Source organism: Ascaphus truei, chromosome 8 (assembly GCF_040206685.1).
Source record: "Ascaphus truei isolate aAscTru1 chromosome 8, aAscTru1.hap1, whole genome shotgun sequence".
NCBI classification, from domain to species: domain Eukaryota; kingdom Metazoa; phylum Chordata; class Amphibia; order Anura; family Ascaphidae; genus Ascaphus; species Ascaphus truei.
In genome coordinates, this window is record NC_134490.1 from 16,139,364 (window position 1) to 16,161,123 (window position 21,760).

The 21,760-nt window shown below is 42.9% G+C and overlaps 1 protein-coding gene across 5 annotated transcripts in view; it reads left to right on the top strand.

Annotated features, from left to right (window-relative positions):
• CDH23 (cadherin related 23) overlaps positions 1-21,760 on the top strand; it is a 653,830-nt gene that overhangs the window by 409,711 nt on the left and 222,359 nt on the right. For all 5 annotated transcript variants that reach the window (XM_075610599.1, XM_075610600.1, XM_075610601.1 and 2 more), the window contains 3 exons: positions 18,084-18,148; positions 19,886-20,123; positions 20,950-21,055. In XM_075610599.1, the coding sequence (XP_075466714.1) occupies positions 18,084-18,148; positions 19,886-20,123; positions 20,950-21,055 (409 nt within the window). The remainder of the gene's footprint in view (positions 1-18,083; positions 18,149-19,885; positions 20,124-20,949; positions 21,056-21,760) is intronic.

Sequence of the window (21,760 nt, forward strand, 5' to 3'; positions counted from 1 at the left end):
GGTTAATCAGTAAATGGCAATGGTTATAAGTGATCACTGTTTAGTGAATTAACCCCTACGTTTTGATTTTACTACGAAGAAAACTATCAGCATTTTTTTTTTGTTTTAATTTTATATTTTATTTTGATAGAGAGCTTGTAAGGCAGTAAAAAAAAGTACCGGTATGTTAATCGTTCATTCATATCCACTAACAGGAGTACCACTCTATATATGTCCATACAGAGCTCCTGTTTATCAACTGTGTACAGTACTTGGATTATATAAAAAAGATGTGGGCCGCACATATAAAAACTATATATATATATTATATAAAAACTAAGATGTGGGCCACACACGTGGATCCCACTAGCTAGAGAGAGGGCTATGATAAGTACATATGGCCTGCTGAGACTGTTAATGACCGCCAGTGCACGCGGTTCTGCACATACTGCCAGCAATATGGTTATGTAAGTAGATCCTCTATGACACACTATTATATGAGTAGTACTGCTGCTTTATATTGGGAGATCACTGATATTGAAACCAGTTACAGTCTGTCAGTCTATGTAAGGGTGTTACCAATTACATCCTCTGTTAACTGCTCACTATTTGAGTGACTTGTATGTGTGGGGATACATCTTTAATATATGATACCACATAGTATCCACCGCTATACTGAACAGAATCGCCCACTATTTGTCTCTAGACTAGCCCCATAGGGGTTTCATCTCAGCAACACTATATGCACTGTGTGAACGCCTGGGTATAAATCTACACTTTGCATTTTTTTGTAAGATTCACCCAGCATATTAGGCATATCAGGGTTAATATACCTATGCCATTTGGACATCAGAGAAGCCTTTATATTTGGCGTCTCATAGCGCACCTCTTTAGGTTTTAATTAATTAGTGTGTTTACATATTTTTGAATAAAGATTTATTGTTTTGATTAGTAGAGTAGAGTGCATCATTTAGGGATCTCTCTTTTCTGATATATATAAAAAAGCTTTTTATTTTATTTCTATTGCACTGAAACAGAAAAATAGCTAGAAAAACAAAAAAAAACTTGAGTCATTTTTAATATTGTGTTTGAGTGATTATTATATGGTCCTTTTCTCTGTGGTACTCTGAATACTGCATACAAATGCTGGATGTAGTATACTGTATTTCTGTTGGTCTGAAATGCTCTGATAAATGTCTTTGTTTCTGAGTGCATTTCAAGATTAAAAGCTAAGGCCAGCAAATTGCAGCTATTATTAGTAATGTTCTCTTAGGGAATTAACTGTTTTGTGTGATCATCTTCACCTTTGGAAATCATTATGTGCCGGTTAAGACCTGATTCACGTAGAGTTATTTAACTTCCATCCACGTGCGTGTGGCCTAGATTCACTGAAGGTCGATAAATGAACAAATTGGCATGATCAGCCTTTACATTTTATTTATGGACTTACAGTATTCACTAATCCCACATACACATTAGTATTTAACGGCAAATTATATTTTTTTCAATGCTATTTACTAAACTGTGATACCTGCCGATTTTGAGCTACTGACCAAAATATTGATGGTTTTCTATCACCTACCACAGCTTGTGCTAGGTATATATATATTGACAGACTGATGCATACCCTGGCAGTGACGACTTCATGATTGAGGTTTATCTCATACATGCTGTTTATTATTGGGTCTCTTGTGAGTGCATGTCCAAAGGACCTTTTTCAATTTTTTAATTTTGATTACATTTTCTCTACGGTATTACACTCTGGAGCCTGCGCTTCTCTTTTTTTCTTTATATGTTATTGCTATATAGATATTAGTGTGGATGTTACTTGATGCATCTAGCCCAAACATCTAGGGGGTTTCTGACAACCCTACAAACTATGTTACAGCATCTACATCTACTATTTAGATCTGTGGGTATTTACAGCATCAGTGCTACTTTGTATGCTGAGGTGCAGCACATTGTATCTATACCGTTCCCTCTGAGATACAACTGACTTCAATATCATAGCGCTATAGTTGTAACAGATATGTATCCCAGTATTATATATATTATATTATTATTATAGGTTCACTTTAATTTCATAGTGAGATACGGTCATAACATATTTACCCGTTGAGGGACATCCCTCATCCCTCTTGCCATAGCAATTGTGGGTATTGAGCTCCTGGTTCGAGCTCCTGCACCACTATCTTGCTTTAAGTTCACCTTATATGTATTTAGTATATACCTTCTCATCCCTGCACTTCCTATATTTGAGCTAATAAAGTTTATTTTAAGAGTTTTGATGTATGATTCAATATGAATGGCCTCTGAGGGGTTAGCTAAATCCCGGGATATACATTTCCCCACTTTATTTGTATCCTCCATTTGTGCAAACTATAAGGGATTCTGTTTGACTGATTTTTCTTTATCAGCTGTATTTGTAGTAATGTGTAACCCACAAGTTTCCGGGCATCATAGTTAGTCATGGCTGACATCTTGGCCCATATCTACTAAGTAGTCTTCTGCCTTAAAACACCTTCCAGCACTGGAAGAAACCTTACTTCCTGCCTATTGGCCTCAATCTACTGTAAGGTGTCTTCCAGCACCGCAAGGTATTATATGGCAGAAGACTGCTAAATAAATATGACCCTTTATCCTTTAAGACCTGGGAATTATTGTGACGGGAGGGGGTAACCAGGCTCGCTAATAAAGGTCAAGCCCGTTTTGGTTACCCCTGATCCGTGTATAAGGATCCCCAGAGAGTCAGCTTTTGGACCCAGTAACAATGTATCACTGTGTTATCCTGTATGTATTAAAGGTATTTTTGTGTGTTTTTCCCTTTCCGGGCATGCAATCAAGCAGGGATTGCTAGGGCAGGGGTGCGCAAACCTCTTGAGCTGCAGCCCCCTGCCCAGCAGCCGCAGTGTTCGCGCCCCCCCTCTCTCCAAGGACTCGACGTCAAATGACGCTGCGGGTCATGTCACGTGAGCCCGCCACGTCATTTTACGTACGTTTCCATGGCGATGCGTCGCGTCACGTCACATGTCCCCGCGGCGTCATTTGACACCGCGTTGCCATGGTGACACATCGCCGAAGACCCGGCAGAGACCAGCTCAGCGAGTTACAGAGGCCTTGCATCCCCCAGCATTTAAATTAAATGCCATGGGGAAGAGCGCGGGATATCTGTAACCGCCGCGCCTCCCCTAGTAATTCTCACGCCCCCCCGGGGGGCGCGCCCCCAGTTTGTGCACCGCTGTGCTAGGGTATGAGTTTCTAGGTGGGTTTGCGGAGGAACCGTTGACAGAATGTGCCTAGGAGGTTGGGGTCCGGAGTTGTCGATTCCCCCATAAATGTACCCAGGATCATGCCTGATTCTGGGATACATGTAGGCACATTGTCCCGGCAATACCTCCGCTTGAAAAAGCAAGCGCGACTCACCACTAGGGTGCCCTGCTTCAGCACAGTCCAGAAAGGAGAATGAGGCACAGGGATAAAACATGTATTCCTGTAGCTGAGGGGATCCCTAGGTTAAAGGGGGTACCCCAGCTAGTGCCAAGGTGACCCACAACCACTATAAGGTTTGTGGATGCCCCAACCATATATATAAGGTTGAGGGGGGACTCTGGAGTCCAAACTGAGTCCAAGGGAAAGTGTGTGGGGAATAAGGGAGATAGAAATAAAACGACAACATTTTTCCTTTTCTGTCCACTGTTCCCCAAGACTCACAAGGGTATTTGTAAGAGACGTGTTCAGAGGTATGCAATGGAGACTGTTTTAAGGTTAAATTAAAATAAGGCTTTATTGCGCCTGTTGCTTTAAACACAGCAAACATGTAAATCAACAAACAAAATCCGCTCCACTCTGGAGTATAAATACACTTGTGATCCAGTTCTCTTTAACTGCGTGGTTAGCCCAGCGATTCACCAGCCCAAATCATATAGTTATTTATATATATACATAGACATAGATAATAGTCTTATAAGAAAAATCTTATCTGTTAGCTGGGTTGCTGCAGGGGAAGCTTCTCTGCTCTCTTGGATCCGCACCCTTATGTGTTAAGGCAATGTCCAGCTCCAAGTTTAGAATCTTGTCCCCTTTTGTCTTGTTGTCAGCTTGCCGCTCAAGACATCTGTCCTTCCTTGGTTCAGAGCAGCCAGAGAATAACCGGAGGTGTTAATAGCATTTGTTCAGCGGGGAAAGGCGGAGTACCAGGTCCGGAGATCAGTGGCAGTCCTCCAGGAAGCCACTTGTTCTGGCAGACCAGGTGGAGCCTGCCCAGCATGTGGCATTGAGATAGCCAGGGAGAGAGGTGGCAGGCTTGCTCATGTCTCTTGGCTATTTCGGATTTCCCGCTGACCCGGCTTTTCTAGCCGGCTTGGATCTGATTGGTTGCTTGGGAAAGTTCCAACGCGTTGATTGGCTGTTTTGTTTTGTGAATGAAACTGAAAATACTATAAGAATGGATGAGCCAATCAGATTCGTAGTCTCCGGTAGTAAGAGTGTGGGCGGGCTTTTCAAAGTTGCTTCTGTGCGAATAGCAGAGCAACTGGCTTTGATTTTGAGCCTGAAAAGCCGGCCTGCCAGAGTCTAAGTCCAGCTTTTAGCGCCCAAGTTCTCAGAAACGATTGTAGCGGATGCGGCTTGGATTTTATGCCAATTTGAGTTCCAGGAGATTTGGACTAACTCGCAGTCAGGAGGGACCAAGTTCTCAGAAGAGAAAGTAGTGGTGGCGTATGGAATTTTATGCCGATTTGGGTTCCAGGAGATTCCGCGCTAAGTCCCGGTCAGGGTAAAACTCTCCCATAGAGTTCCCTGCCCCTAGGAAAGTCTAGTTTTCGACCCCCGTCCCAAAGTAAGTGTGTATTTTGTCTGTATTTTGTGTATCATTGTGTGAAAGCGAATTTATGCTGAATAAACTAAAATGTATTTCATTGCCTTGTTTTGCTCAATGAATGATCCTGGTAAAAAGGTTTAAATAACCTGGTCTCCCGTGACAATTATATCTTGCCATATTTTTTATTAACTAATTCAAAAAGGTAATACTATAGTGTTATACTATAGTATTAAAAATTATATGTCATAAAGAACGCTATAAGGTTATTTAGAAGATATAAATCCTACCACAGCTTTAATATTTTTAAGTACACATGATTTAATCCACAAGTCACAGTATATATTTAAGGGGTTTCACTGACTCACCATACATTTGTGAAGGGTTCCACGTGTCTTTTTAAGATTAAACCCCACTGGTATAAGATTTGCTGCTTGTATAAAAGCACTTGTGAGTTATATGTGGGCTTCATATCCTGTTTTCTTTAACAAGACCATATCTGCATATTACAGCAATTCTTGCCAAACATAACGCTTTTACAATTAAAGGTGTTAACAATGCAAAATGTAAGGGCAATAAGTAGCACCTCCATTGTTTGGCATTCAGGTGTTCTGCATCCTGGTGCTGAAGCTGCTCGTACAAAGTTTTTTTGCATGCTTAAAATTCCAACTGTACACAGAATATTCATAGCCCATTGACTGCTGAATGATTCTGCAACACATTGATATGCTCAGTTAGTGCTGCAGTATGCTTCACTGGCTTATTGAAAACCTCTTCCCCATAGCTATACCTGCTACAATGCTGATTATTGCTTAGATAAAATTAGTTAATGATTATCCAGCCAATTTTTAAATCAGCAAGGCCAATAGACAGTTACAGAATTGATTACATTTTCAGCTATTTAGACACTAGTTAAACTAAATACTGTACGTATATTGGTAGGGAACATAACACAAAGATCGGCAAACCATGAGTGCTTTTTGCATATTTCCCCCACACCCCTAACACACACACACACACACACGCACACACGCACACACACACACACACACACCTTTGTGTATGGTATGTGTGTAACAGATACACACAGCCACCCATAGGCTCCTAAATCCCTGATTCACTGTTATACAGCAATTAGATTGCAGGTAAGAGACACTGGGCAGTTTAAATGAGTATACAGGGCATGTGATTTTTTTTAAACTTTCCTCTCAATTTGAAACATGGGACATTTCCCTAGATCTTTTCCTGACAAATTTAATCATCTTATATTGTAAAGAAGTGCAGAATCAGAAAGGTATAATACAATGCAGTTTCATTGTTTTTATCTCATTAATTGAAACTTGGTTCCCGATTCTACAGTACATTGTGAATATATGTTCTGTTGCTTTCCAACCAGACAATGAAGGTAATAATAAGGGTAAGACACCGCCCACTGTGCAAAGTGTAGCCAAGTCAGGGGGGCATTTGCATATTTTCCATGGATTCCCAAGGGATTGCTCAAAGGAAACATGAATGTTTAAAATGGGTAGGAAGCTGAAAAGTGACATGGCGAATGTGCTCGTTTGCATGTCATTACCCAGCATCCTTGTCTGCAGTCTAAACTCTGTATGGCATCTGGAAATGGGGTGAATAAAGTTGCTTTCTTATGCTTGTAGCAGGGTCCCCTGCTTACCTCCTATGAAGAGGAAAACTGCTCCGTTGCTCGGGTGGATCGGGTTGAAGTTGGGTCGGCCATGTTGGGGTTGGCGCAGCTATGCAAGGCAATGGGACTATGTCGATCGCGGCAACCATGATGGGGGTTGACGCTGCCAGATAAGGTATTCTTGCAGCCCAGGAAGTCCTCTGCGGACTAGGAGCCAGCATGTGAGTCCTGAGGGAGCCAGCAGAGAGGACGGATGTGTCCAGGGAGCTAGTAAGCCCCTGGACTAGGCCAGACTTCGCCCTTGGGCCCCAGTTAGGCCCTGATCACTACTGAGCTCAGTATTGTAGGGAAGGCCCTAGATAGGGAACCTCCCAAATAGAGCTGACAACCCACACCACTGCACAGTCAGACGGACTTTCGCGCCACGACCTACAGCCTTAGGAAGGCACAACACATGGCAGCCCAGAGGTGAGGCGTGAGAGAAGTTTTACAGATCCTGCATCGTGGGACCACTGATGCACCTCTGCTAATGGAGGATCTCTCTTATTCCCTAGTCATAGCCAGGAAGGTACCCATCATGCACCACCACACTTCAGGGAGGGTAGCGCTACCTTCACACACTTTGGGGTGGGAATTGTTCTGTGGACACCGGGTTTCTAGGTGCCCAGGGCACCCTCAGTACTTTGGGGGGGAACCACCAGTGTTATTGTATTATTGTATGTGTTTAATGTTATATTAGCCTACTGTGTGTACTTACCTACTTGACTGGAAAGGGACCCTTCCACTCGATCTTTTGTTTTGCAATTAAAAGCTAGTGCTTCTGATTTTTCATAGTTGATGGTTAAACCTGAAATTTTACCATATGTTTGTATTGCTTCTATAATAGCTGGTATTGCTTATTGGGGATTTGAATGAAAAGGAGCATATCATCTGCAAAAGCTGCAATTTTTAGTTCCTTATCGCCTACAGTATTTGAATGCCGCTAAAATTCTTCATCTTTTTTAGAGGTCTAATTAGAGGGTCAAGAGCTATGTCAAATAAAATTGGGGATAGGGGACAACCCTACCTTGTAAAGTGAAAACGTCAGAATTCAATGCATTATCTGTGATCTAGGCCTGGGGCGAGTCGTATATAGTTCGGATTAGTGTTATACATTTTACCCCCAAATCTTGTGCCAGGAGTATCCTGGTAATATGCGCCCATGTAATTTTATCAAATGCTTTTTCGGTTTTGAGATTTACTATTATGTTATTACCCTCGGACTGTCTTGAGGCCACCGCAGATTTTACACTTGTTACTGACTGTTTCTTGGGAACAAAACCTGTTTGTTCTGGAGAAATAATGTTTGGGAGAATATTTTTGTGGAACGTTGACATCTCGATTTAACAAGGAGATGGGCCTGTAAGATGAAGGTTTCTCCGGGTCTCTGTCTGGTTTTGGGAGAACAATTATTTTTGCTAGATTGACATTTTGCGGCATTTTTTGTGTCCTATTTATATGGTTATATAGGTTGATTAGTGGTATTGTTATTTCAGGGTTTAATAATTTATAATATTCTGTGCTAAGACCATCTAGTCCTGGTGATTTGTTGTTTTTATGTGTATTGATGGTTTCCTGTACTTCCAGGGTTGTTATGGGTTTATTTAGTGCCTCTCTTTTTGTTTGGGAGATATGGGGAAGATTTGCATCTTATATAAATTTTTATAAATTTACTGTACACCTGGACTGATTACTGCTTGTGCCCAGGATTGATAATCTTAATCAATAACTGCGCCATGGACTTTGTGTTCTCTTGTTATTTCAATTATTTTTGCTAGATTGACATTTTGCGGCATTTTTTGTGTCCTACTTATATGGTTATATAGGTTGATTAGTGGTATTATTATTTCAAGGTTTTATCATTTATAATATTCTGTGCTAATTGTTTGGGAGATATGGGGAAGATTTGCATCCGTTATACATTTTTCTCCCAATTCTTTTTCACCTGGGATTGTTGTATAAATAAAGTTCCTTGTTGTCATTTAGAAATATTGCAATGAAGCCTTCCCAAGTTTGGGAAACGTCTCTTCTTTTCTTTGTCTGTCATGGCTTCTACCCAGTCAAGTGTAAATAGACTAAACATTTTTTTCCTTCCACACTTTTAGAGATGGGGAGGTGTTGTGTATTAACTGTTGCAGGGTCTTTTTTCTTGCTGCCATAGCTATAATTTGTTTGAGTTTATTGTTTCCAATTTGGTTTCCTGTTACCCTATTGCATCTGGATTTATAATATTAAAGATCGCATATTCAAGGTCTATATGGATTATTATATCCTGAGATTCTTTGCAGTAGTTCCCTATCCTGGACCAGAAATCCTGGATTACTGGGCATCTCCATAAGTCTACCTCTGGGGTTGCACACTTTGTACATTTACTGCTGGAGATAGTTTTGCTTTGAATCTAAATGTGGGCGTAGTGTATGTCCTATGTAGAATATTATAGCACATTTCCTGGTACACTGCGGGTGGTATTTTTAATGATTCCCAAACTGTCTCACAATAGTCTCCATACTTAGATTGGGGCAGTTTGTTACCCAAGCTCCTATTCCTGGTGTATTCTCATCGAAATATAGTACTTTCTTCAGACATTGGTAAACATTTGATATTGAAATGTTCCCATATTTTGCCATATGAAATAGAGCATCACGTTGATTATCTCTATCTTCTGCTGATAAATTATTTAGTGTTGTCAATGTGTAGTGCCTAGACTGTAGATACGCGAAAAATTGTGTATTTGGTAATATGTATTTATTGTTCAGTTCCTGGAATGAGTAAACTGTATAATATAGTTTATGTAGGTGCTTGCACTACATCACGAACACTCAAGCTGTGGACGGCCTTCTTAAGCTACACGCCAAGACTGATCATAATGTGGGTGTTTTATCGGTCTTTGCGTTTTTAATAAACTGTCACCCCTGGTTCTTCTCAATTTACTTTTATTCTTTGTATATCGGTATTTACTGATCTGGAGTCTATTACCTTCATATTGCAGGTCTTGATTTTTTTCCTGTAGGCTTCTAGCATGTGTAGTCTAGTGCCCCTGACTATAGCCTTTCCACTGGCCTCAACACTAATGATAAGAACAGGCAGTGTTGGGTTACATTCCTGTACAGGGCCTAGCCTGCAGTTGCAGCCTGAATAGCTACTATGCTATCGTATCCAGGGGCAGGCCTACCGGCAGTTTGGAGTATCATACCTGGGGAGGGTACTGACTTGGTCACATGAAGATGGTGTGATGCCTGTCAGTCCCTGGACCTGTCCTGTTATGGGGCAGGGTTACAAGCCCCTCCCCTGGTATAAAAGCTTGCACTCCACCAAATTATGGCTGTGTGTCTTCCCTCCCTCAGTGGAGTGGGAGTGATTCCCCTTGCCCCATCAGGGGGTGAGGGAGATAAGGAGGGGCTCTTGGGGTCTCATGCCTCTTGGGTGTGCTCCAGGGACTGTGGAGGAGAATTGCCAATTGCCATCAATAAAGACCCAGTTGTACAGCAGACGGTGTGAGCCTATTACTGGGGGAAGTATGTGCATGTGGGGATCTGTCCTGTCTCTGCCAGGACCCTCATAGGATGGAGGCACTGCACCAGAAGAAACTCTGCCCTGTTGCTGCTCCCATATACATCAAGCGGAGCCCTCAGACCTCCTGGAAGACAACAGGTGAGCTAAACAGCACCAGAGCACACCCGGTAGATACCAAATCTCCCTTGGCAGGGGGGGGGGGGGGAGGGAGAACAGGTGCTACATACACACGTTTTCTCTGTCTGCATAATTAAGAAACTTCAGGATAACTGGTCTTGGTCTGGCTTTGTCTTGGTCTCTTTTTGGTCCCAGTGGTGAGCGCTCTCTATCTTCAGATCTTCTGCACCTGTGCTCTGGCACCTGTGCTCTGCGTCTCCTTTGCGGGCCCCGGACTGGTCTTGGTGTTGCCTAGCTGGTGTTCAATATTTGATCTGCGCTGTGCGGGAGGGTAGTTTCTGCGGGGCCGTCCCCTTACCTCTCCAGCAGCCCATTGCTTCTGTCGCTCGGCCTCTCACACCTTCACACTGCGCTCACATATGGGCGTGTGTGTGCCTTTCCTCTCCCTGGGTTCCGTGTCCCTCTCCAGCTGATTTTCTTAGCCTCTCGACATCCTCAGCCTACGCGCCGTTGTCCGTGGATCGGCGCACACACGCCCCCTCCTCTCCCCGATCTCCGGTTTGTGGCGTGAAGGGGGTCTCGTTGGTTCCGCTCGGTCGCTCCTCCTGACTTGTGTTGTCCACCGCGGGGTGGGGGCTTCCCGTGGTGTGGTCTGATGGGCTTATCACCATGCCGTCTCCTCGAGCGTCCTCCGGTTGCCTGTCCTCCTTGGCTCCCGGTGATTTGGCAGAGAGCTGAGCTTGTCTATCTGCTTATCCTCTTTCCTACAAAAGCTTGTTATAGCTTGGTTAAGCAGAAGTTTCAGGAGGGTGTTGAGGAGCTCCTTTAAAAAACGACCATTACCAAGGCTCGCCCACCGGAAGTTCTAGAATGTTTTTTTTAAAGGAGTAATCCCTCATAACCAATTAAGAAAAAGGAAAAATAAAAAAAAATTGTCTTGTTGATTGTAGGCGATGCGAGCGGTGGTGAAGAGAGGAGACTTGCTTTGGGAAAATAACTGGAGAGTGAGACAGTGAGAGAGAGAGACGGTGAGAGAGAGACGGTGAGAGAGAGAGAGAGACGTGAGAGAGAGACATGAGAGAGAGAATATCTTTTATTCTGATATATAGATGTCAGTGCTATTTTCTCCCATGGGAAATAACTGTTTTACTGTCTAAGATTTTATATATATATACAGTATATCATGTTACTTTCACAGCGCTTTGCTGTGCCATATTTCCACAATTTGTATTCCAATCTGTTTGGCAGGATTAGTAGTCTTTATTATACTCACAGTTTGTCAACAGTTTATGACCTCCAATTGCTCATTCAGTCAATTTAAAGAGCAAATTGGACGTGCATGGTTTCTTTCCATGTTTGTACTTCTATTAACCCATTATTGGTACTAGCCATACAAGATTAAAAGTGCATGTCTTTTTAAATTGTAACTGTTGGGTTCAGAAACTTCATGCAAACCATCCGACATCAAACACGAGTGTTTACTTAGTGTTAGCTATTAGTGTTATACAGTACATTAGCAGTTGTGGAACTAAGAGGGAGGGAGGGGTGGTGAGCAGGGCAGCTTTCATGGGCGCAACAGTTTAGGGAGAGAGAATTGGGGGAGGTGGGAGTGTGTTACAGAGTGGGGGGAGGGGGTGTGAGTGAGAGAATGGGTGTGTGTGAAAGCATGGGGGGAGAACGGGGATAGAGAATGGGGGGAGAAAGGGAGAGAGACTAGAGGGAGAGAGAAAAGGGGGAGAAGATGGATAGATAATGGTGTGAGGAGTGGGAGAGAAAATAGGGGGAGGAGAGGGAGAGAGAATGGGGGTGAGAAAATGGGGAGGGGAAAAAGAGAATGGGGGGGTGAGAGCGGGGCAGCTTCCTTGGGTGCAGCAGTTTAGGGAGAGAGCATTGAGGGGGAGAGAGTATCGGGGGAGGGAATGGAGGGGGGAGGGAGAGGGAATGAAGGGGGGAGGTGGAGGGAATAGAGGGAGGAGGGAAGTTCCCTTCCTAGCCTCACACGCTCCAGGTCGTGCGTGATCTTTTATGCTCCCATTCTCTGAATGTTTTTGCTTTGATGGAAACTTGGCTTTCTCAATCGGACTCTGCACTAGAGATGGCATTTCCTATGGTGGCCTTTGTTTTAGTAGGTGTCTTCTTATTGCTAGTACCAACTACTCTCTACCCCTCCTGGAATTGTGTCCCCTCTCTCTCTCTGGAGGTGGCTGTCTCCTATTGACCACCTAACTGTACATGCTCCCCCTAAACCTTTCTATCTGGCTTTTGAATCCTGAATTTCTGTCTTCCTTTTTTATGACACCCTCACCGTCTTCCTGGGAGACTTTAAGTGCTACATTGATACACTCCACAACCCGTGGATGGATTTGCAGAATCCAATCCGTGGATTCAGCAATCGGTTGCTGAATTGCTGAATCTGCGGATTGGATTCTACAAATCTGTCCACGGATTGTATCCAATGGCGAATTTTGATGAAGCTGTGTGGATTAAAACCGACCAAATCCGTCCGCGGATTTAACACCATGAAACAGATTTTGGGGGGAAATGTGAGAAAATCCGGGATACAGATTTGGGTGGATTTGCCCATATCTTCAAGAGAGGCGAAGGTTTCAATAGTCAAGTTTCAGCTGAAAGAGGACCATCAATCATAAAATAGCAGAGAGATAACCAGTGACTTGTGACTGCCTATCAGGTGTAAACTTTGGGGTTAAATGATACAATTGTGTGCCATCTGCAGAGAGGTAATACTTGAAGCCACAGCAGCTGAGATCACCAAGTGAGAGTGTATACTGTATTAATAGAACAGGAATGGTCCCAGGACCAAACCCTGAGGGACGCCAACAGACAATTAGCAATAGAGACACTGACTGGTTAGAAAGATCAGAGGAGAACCAGGAGAGGACTTTGCTACCAATACCAGGAGAATGAAGAGTGGTTGACAGTGCCAAAGGCAGAGGTCAAGTAAACTTAAATGGGTGCACTGCCCTTGAGATTTGGCAGTGTGGAGATCATTAGCTACATTGGTGAAGCAGAGTAAGGGCTCGGGCATGGTGCCTCGTGCCGCGCTGAGCCGTGCTCCTGCTCTGCCTCGCCTGCTCAAACTGGAGCTTTTTTTGTGTCCTGGCAAGCGAGGCAGTGAGCGCGCTTTGGGGGCGTAACGTGGCGGAGGCGGAACCCATTGGATGTGAGCGGTCACGTGACTGCTCCTCCGCTCCCATGATCGGCAAATTTTAAACTTGCCTGTCTCCTCAGAATTTCCCAGCCTCCGCACACATGCGGAAGCAGCTGCTAAAGCCGCGCTGATCACAGATGAAGGGGGTAAGTTCATCTGCTCAGCGCGGCTCAGCGGGGTCTGTGGGACTATGTCCCAGGCCTAAGAGGTTAGATAAGGTGAGAGGTAATGGGGTCAAGATTGCATGTAGTGAAAAGGGAGGATGATAGTATCAGACAGTTCCAATTTTGTGACAGGTTAGAGAGTCCAGTGTAACCAGAAGGGTTTAGGATGGAGAGGAGTATGAGATGCAAGGGGGATGTCTTGACAGATTAGATCAACCTGCGTCTTCATGTAGTCAGTTAAGTATTGAGATATAGTGTAGGTATATTAAGCCAAGATTGGGGATTAGAGCGATGAATGTGCCATATAATAAGAATTACATGCTGGTTAAAGGAGGAGGAAAGGAAAGAATTGTAGTGTTTGCAAGATGAGGTAGAGCAGAGGTTAGTTAATGGTGGATTCCAGTGCAGAGAGGTCAACGGAGTTATGAGTGCAGCGGGAGGAATAGTGGGAAGAATATGAGTGATAGCAAATGAGATGAGATGATGATGATAAGAAAGTGGAAAAGATGAGATAGTGAAGTCAGTCAGTGAGTAGTTTCTAGCAAATCTAGCTAGTGTGCTGGAAACAGTCAATTGACAGAGGCCAAAGGCAAAGGTTAAAGGGAGAAAGTGAGAGGTCCAAGAAAAAAAGGTATTTAAAGCTTTTCAGAACCTTTAGTCAAATCCCTGACGGAGCATCACAGCGAAACGCGTTGGATTGAGCCTTATAGACCACCATAGTCTGTGTGACGCGTTGAATCTCCTTGGACCAATCAGGAAACGGCAGCTCATGAAAGTGCTCGTGAGCAGGACATGGGCACGCTCCTGCAGGCATCGCTGGCTCCTTACCCCTCCCAGGCTCTGCACAAGCTGGGAGAAAATAGAGCCTGCGGACTTTCAACATTGGAAGCTGAGCTGCACCCGCACCAGAGCAATGAGGGACCGAGATTGTCAACAAGCTGGGAAGCTATCCACAACGCTGACACACCATTGCTGTTCTGTAACTGCGTTACTGTTTTAAACCAGTCCTAATATTAAATGTGTTGCACCATGATAGCTTCTCTTCTATTTTGTCCAACTTATAATCCTGAATGAAAAAACACCATAGAGTTCCATCTGTGTGATCATTATTTGGTATCTATTGCCATTTGGACTAACCAGAGGATTCAAAGTGCTAATCAGGTGGAAGCGATTCTATCAATATGTCCACTTACTGTAAGATTTGCTTCGAAAAGCAACATTGACCACAATTAGTGGTGCTATTACATCAATTAAACTTCAAGTTGATCTAGTTTCAATGTTTGCTAAATAGCCATATATTAACTGTTTAAGACTATTGAAATTTGGAAGTTGGGAACAATATTGCGTTAGTGGAATTTGTATTTCCCCTGTGGATACACCTATTCCATTGTTAATTGCAACAATTGTTTATTAATTCACTGTTTTTTTCCCGGTATTTTTCTTTATGTCTATACATTTTGCTTGAGCCTATGCGCCGGACGGAGAACTCCCCCCTTTTTTCCTGCATACAGTACATACAAACTAACATGCTCATCATGAATATATATACAAGTGCTTTGGCCTTTTTTGCCCTTTTTTTTTTGGCTTGCATTTTGTGGATTGTCAATAGAATGATTTTAGGAGCAGTTAAGCAAAGCAAAGATTATAGTGGGATATATGAAATGCTATCACTTCTTCCTCTCCATTTAACTCCATCTGGCTGTTATCTGATGGCAGCCTATAGAAGTCACAGAGGGGTTACCTGTGAAACAGAAACAAGACTCTGCTATTGAATCTTAAAGGAGCAATACATGTTTTTTTTTTTAAATTACTGTTTTTTAACATATGTTTGAAGCAGGGGGTCTCCAGGGCTGAACCCCATTAATTTCAGCTCCAGGGACATCATGTTTCCAGATATACTGTACTTTCCACCGAAAGGGGGTGCCCGTATTTCGGCAAAGTATCTTGGCAAAGTTTAAAGCTCCCGGGTCACGCGGGGCAATAGGAAGCTGAACCTGATGATGTCGTGGCTTCCTATTGGTCCACTGCATGCAGGAGCTTTGAAAGCGGCCATTATGTGAACCCTGCTACCTGAGCATAGCAGCTACTGGCACCCGCTATGGAGGTAAGTATCTCCAGAAGCAGGGGGTCCCTGGAGTTGAAATGATAGTATTCAGCTTTGAGGGACCCAATTCTTCAATGCCATGTTAAAAAAAAACTTTTAAAAAAAAATCACCAATTTGGATTACCGCTTTAATATATTTGCTCTAATTCCTGTAAAAGGGCTTTGTTTTGTTTTTTTCTATACCTACTTATTGCAGTAGAAGAGGTCTGAATGTTGCATGTGTACTGCACATGTCACCATGATGGCCCTTTCTGCTGCACCTGTGTGTTAGGGTAGCTTCCAGCAGCACTTCATATCAAAGCGCTTCCAATGTCGCATTTAGAACTTAGCTCCTTCCCCAGAGTCAGTAACATCGCTGGCAACAGAGCAGATAAGCCCTATTTAACCCTTTCAGTGCCCCGAGACGTAGCTAATACGTCATGGAGTCTGGCGCAACCGAGGGTACAGCCCGTGTCTTAGCAGCTGCATTTAAAAAAATGCCAGTTTTGCTAGGGGAGTGCGCACAGGATGCGATCTACACCGAGGAGGAGTGGACGGGGATGGCTCCTCCCCTTACGTTCCATCATCAGTGACAGTGTGATCACGTGATCGCGAGAACCGGAGGGGACCTTTTTTGTTTCGTATTTTTCCATCTTCTCCGAGAGACTTTTTTTGGTTTAGATCTTGGACAGCAGCCATATTAAACTGCGACAATGCTAGAGGGACCATTAACACGTCGCGTTTCAGCGCATTGCGGGCGCCACTGACAGCAAAGGGGTTGAAATAGTATAAAGTGGCATTTTTTTAAAACAACATTTTATTATTTCTGCTTCCGTACATAATATAAACGCTTGGGGACCTCAGCATTAGCGGGGACTCATACATATTTCATATATTTATTATATATTATTATCTTCCACAAATCTTTATTTCCTTTCACTATTTATGTGGTGAAATGGGTGCCATAAATCTGAGCTCACTTTCACCATTTTACTTTTCTTTCTTTCATAGAAGAATGTGATGCTCTGACTGTTATATTAAATGATGCTAAGTGTTCTGGTACAGATAAAAGAAACGCATATAGTACTAATCCTTAATACAGGAGTTCTCATCTCCAGTCATATGTACTGAAGCTGGGATATCCTTAAAACCTGACCTGTTGCTGTTGGACGGGGGGCTTAAAAACTAGAGTTGAGCACCCCTGTCTTAATGTTTTCACACCTCTGTTTGCTAGATCATTAAGGCATGAAAACAATGCATTACAGATCTCTGTAATCCTCCTCTTGTTACCGTGCAGCTCACAACTGGAACAATCTACCTGAGACTCTCACAGCCGCCACCAGTCCAAGTTCTTTCAAAACTAAAGCTGTCTCACATTTTAATCTGGTCTGTAACTGTTACATACACATACAATATATATTATCTCTTACTGTGCATGCAATATATGGCCTTGGCCATGTTTGCCGCTTGCTGGCGGAAGCGTGCTGACGCACGCTCCCGCTCAGCACTGAGCCCCTACAGCCGCAATTAGAGCGGCTTTAGTAGGGGTTCACCTGCGCTTCCGCGCGCTTGCGGAAGCGCAGGTCTTAGGGGAATTTAAAATTCCCCCGCTTGCCGGCGAGACAGGCCGGTCACGTGAGCGGTTCGCCCAATGAGGGCGAACCAGCTCCGTGACGTCACTGGCCCGCCCCAGGCCAGTTACGCACCCGCCCCCGGCCCGCCCCCTGACGGTCTGTCCCCCTTCTGCCCGATCATTGTCCCCCTTCTGCCCCGATCCCTGCCCCCCTCCTGCCCTGATCCCTGTCCCCCTTCTGCCCGATCCCTGTCCCCCTTCTGCCCGATCCCTGTCCCCCTTCTGCCCGATCCCTGTCTCCTGTGTGTGTGTGTGTGTGTGTGTGTGTGTGTGTGTCTGTGTGTGTGTGCATTGTGTGTGTGTGTATGCATGTGTATGTGTATGCATGTGTGTGTGCGTGTGTGTGTGTGTGTGTATGCGTGTGTGCGTGCGCGTGAATATATTTATCAAAGTTGCACAATGTTAATAAATAATTTATTCTCACATGTCTTTTTTTTTAATTTTTAAAATATTATATAATATACACACATACACACACACATACACACACACACACACACACACACACACACGTTCCCCAGTGACACACAAACACTGACAGCTACCAAGTGACACACACACAGTGATACCCGCCTCCAAAGCGCTTGCTGTCTCCTCTGTCAGGACAGCAAAAAGCTCCTGGTAGAGCGAGCGGCAGCAGGCGAGAGCGAGCAAGCGCCAAACATGGCCAAGGCCTATTGTATATAGTGTATATCCCTGCTCACTTCATTTAACTATGTATTTGTCATCATAACTCTGTGCACAGGACATACTTGAAAACTCTCAATGTATTACTTCCTGGTAAAACATTTTATAAATATATAGTGCATTATTTTGGAAAGTCCTGTACAAATTCAGTTTGCTAATTGAATTTAGACGATGCCGCAAACAAATCTTCACGTACCCACTTGAAATGTAAAAATGTATCTTATTTTTCTATGTACTGTAGGCTACAGACAATGATGTTGGTACTTTTGGAAAAGTGAGCTATTTCTTCAGTGATGACCCTGACAGGTAAGGATTACACAAGCTTCCCTTTTGGGAAGAGATGATTAATAATGAAACGTAAGGGCTACTTGCCTGCTTCTTTTCGTCTACATTATTGTATTACTTCTGTCATGTAGTTACATTTTGATCCAGTTCTTGTTTTCATCTCAGAGCACTCTGTATTGTTTATCCTGTATTGGAGAACCAAGATTGGGCCACAATTTCATGATCACATTCAGGGGTTTGGCATTACTATGTATGTTTCTCCATGCCCCTGACATGCGAGTTGAATAAGACAATTCAATTACTGTATAAGAGTTAAGTGATGTGACCCCGCGGAATTAAATCTTCAAGGACATAGAAATATAAACAAGAACAACAGAGCCCCAGACTGCAAGGTTGTAATGAGCCAAATGCAGTCCTCCCACTGCTGCATCGATGCCTCATTGCCGACTTGAGGGGGGGAAAGGTAACAGCTGAAAATGACTAGTTTTTGGGAAATGATGCGGTCTCTTTATACATTGGCAGCCTTTCAGAGCTCCTTCTTCATATAGAAAATATTATATGATGCAATGCCCAATATGATATCCCCCTAATTCACAGTGTCAACCAGCGAGAGCGTCCTTGTTTGCACTACAGTATGTGTTTCCTTTGTGTTTTGAGAGGAGTGAAGGGAGATTTCACAATACTTTTATGTTCGCCCCTGTTCTCAATGGAGACGTCTCGGTGCACTCTGGTTCCCAGATTGTCATGAATATTTTATGGACAGCCGAGACTTGGTTTGTTGGACATGCTTCTTCATGGTTCTGCACAATGATACCTTTTGGGGTTGGGGAGCTTGCATTGCTGCTTGAACATCGCTTTTATGTTGGTGTTGCTGTATTGCATTATTAGATTGTGTCCTATCTGCCTTTCCCAATGACCTTTTTAAATGTTTTTAGCTCCAAACCCAGTCAATGTAGGCAGACCGCAGGCTTGATTGACAACGCACAAGCTTTTTCTTCCAACATATAATATACACCTAACTGTACAGCTAAAAACATTGTCTGTGCTTCTAATGTAATTTTGACTGGTGTCAACCTTTCTCCCAACCTTATGATACAGATTAAATCAATTTTACAACTAATTGGTAAAGCTTACAAGTGCTTCTTATTTTTCCTCTGTGTTAATCATGTATAGTGGGCAGGAGTAAGCTTGGTACTATATTTGTGTGCATATCTCTTTACCATCTTAAGAAAATGTTAGGCTATCATAAGAGTTAGAATGACCTTTTTTGAGGTCTTAAATATTTACTTGACCTGACCATGCTGAAGGCTAGTATGGGCCGAAACATTGGTCAGACATCTGTCTCAATATGATGTCATCAATCACACTTATCTTTTTTCCAAATACAGTGTTGCGGAGTGCCTCTTTTCACCATCATTATGCCAGGGGCAACTTTTGCCAGGAGCCATTTTGGCACTGAAAGGGTTAACTGACTATTTTATTCGGATGACTGGAAAACCCAGTCCTATAGGGGCAAAATATGCACCACTTTTATCAAAGAAGTAAAAACCCTGTTGAAATACATCATTATTTTTTTCCCCACCAACTGACTTATTTTACCAAAGCAACATGTTCTTGGAAATTTCCCAGGAGCCATTGCAGATCTGGCACTTTCCATTCTTGCGTTGCGTGTTTAGAGGGCATTATTTTTGTATATTCACCAATGTCATGAATGAGATTGAGATAATGAGACTGACAGCTAATTCTTCTTCCACTCAGGTTTTCCCTTGACAAAGACACAGGTGTAATCACCCTCATTGCCCGGCTAGATTTCGAGACCACCCAGCGATACACTCTCACGGTGATTGCCAGGGATGGGGGAGGTGAGGAGACGACAGGGCGCGTGCGCATCAATGTCTTGGATGTTAACGACAACAGCCCCACCTTTCAGAAAGAGTCTTATCTGGGAGCCATCCGAGAAAATGAGCCATCTGTGGTCACAATTATCAAACTTAGGGTAAGAAAAACATTCCTAAATTAACTCATGTTATCCTCTGCATTCTATTGCTTAGTACTGTTTTCAGTTGCTCCATCTTTCCCTTTTTGGTCAAGTTTTCTAATTAGTCATAAGATATAACAACTCAATTGGGCCTGTTATCGAAAATAATTACCCGACATCAGTGTCCATAGTCCGGAGCAAACTACTTCCAATCAGTTGCTTACATAGGTGGAATTACTGAATCCCTCAATGTAACTTGTAATTGTAATTGTATCGTAGCTATAGTCCTTTTGTCCTGACAAATGCTACAGGGATTTCCTGCAACAGATAAGATCATTATGATGGGACGACCCAGATGGATTGAGTCACAAGAAGATATTTGTAGCTACTGCATTCCTTCAATTGAGACATAAAGAAGATCTCAATAGTACATAATATAGAGCCTCCGTAACTCTCACTACACAAGGTTGTGGGAACACCAGAGGGGCACAGGCAAAGATGAAACTCCTATGTAATCCGACATTTGTCTCACTTAACTCAAAAAGTGTTTCAGGTTCGTCTTCTTTTCATGAGCCATAACCAGTAAACCATGCTACAGTTAAACTATCGAAATCGTAAACTAAACAAATACAATTGCAAAACCAAATACTTTTTGCTCTTAGCACGTCACCTATAACAGGGGCTATTGGTAAATTAATAAACTGTAAACACAGTACATTTCAATATAATGTACTCTTCCTTTAGTTACTTACATAAAAAGTAATGTACCAGAAGCAAATAAATGGAGGTTGTTAACATAGCTTTTGTCAATTAGTATGTAATGCTCTTCTTATTGCTAAACTAGGCAACTGATGAAGATTCTCCACCAAATAACCAGATCACATACAGCATTTTGGAGGCATCTGCCTTCCGCAGCTTTTTTGAAATTACTGTCTCTGAAGGTTATGGAGGTGAGTGATTAAGTCTTTGTAGCAATGATAAAACCAGCACAACCTTTTACTACCCTTAGATGCAAGGAAAGATGTGGGGTAATTAAAAATGTGTTGGTTATCAATATACAAGTATGTGGATTCAGTTTCTGACAGTCTCACTTATCATTTTGGGCAAATGATTTCCCAGGTTGTACTTAAAATTGGAATATGGTGTATATCTGAATGTATCTTCCCTCACACAATATCTTAATTGACAAATAATGAGCAGGATTAAAAACTGCTGGACCGGGTTTGGGACCAGCAAAATATACTGTAGGTTCTACTGCTTCCCACTAATTGAAGCTATCGTACCTCTTAGTGTTGTAAGACTTAGGAGAGGCTTCTAAATAAGTTCTATTCAAACAAATATCAGTTCCACAGTAAGAGCCATTATGTACGTCATATGTAATAGCCTAGCACAGTCTTACACACTATTACAGATGCAGCGGCTGTTATTTTAAGGCACCACGGCGCCGTTTTCGTGTGCGCTGCTGTATTCCACGCGGCATGAATGCGGCCAATCGCCCCAGGCACACATGTTTATCGCGGTTGCTTTGTTTGAATTTTATGGATTGTGTGCAATAAAATGCAATGAAATTAATGAATTGTAATGTGTACAGTACTGTGCTACTGTGTCAATGTCAGGTGTTTAAAAGCCAGAACACTAAAATGCAATTTTATGCA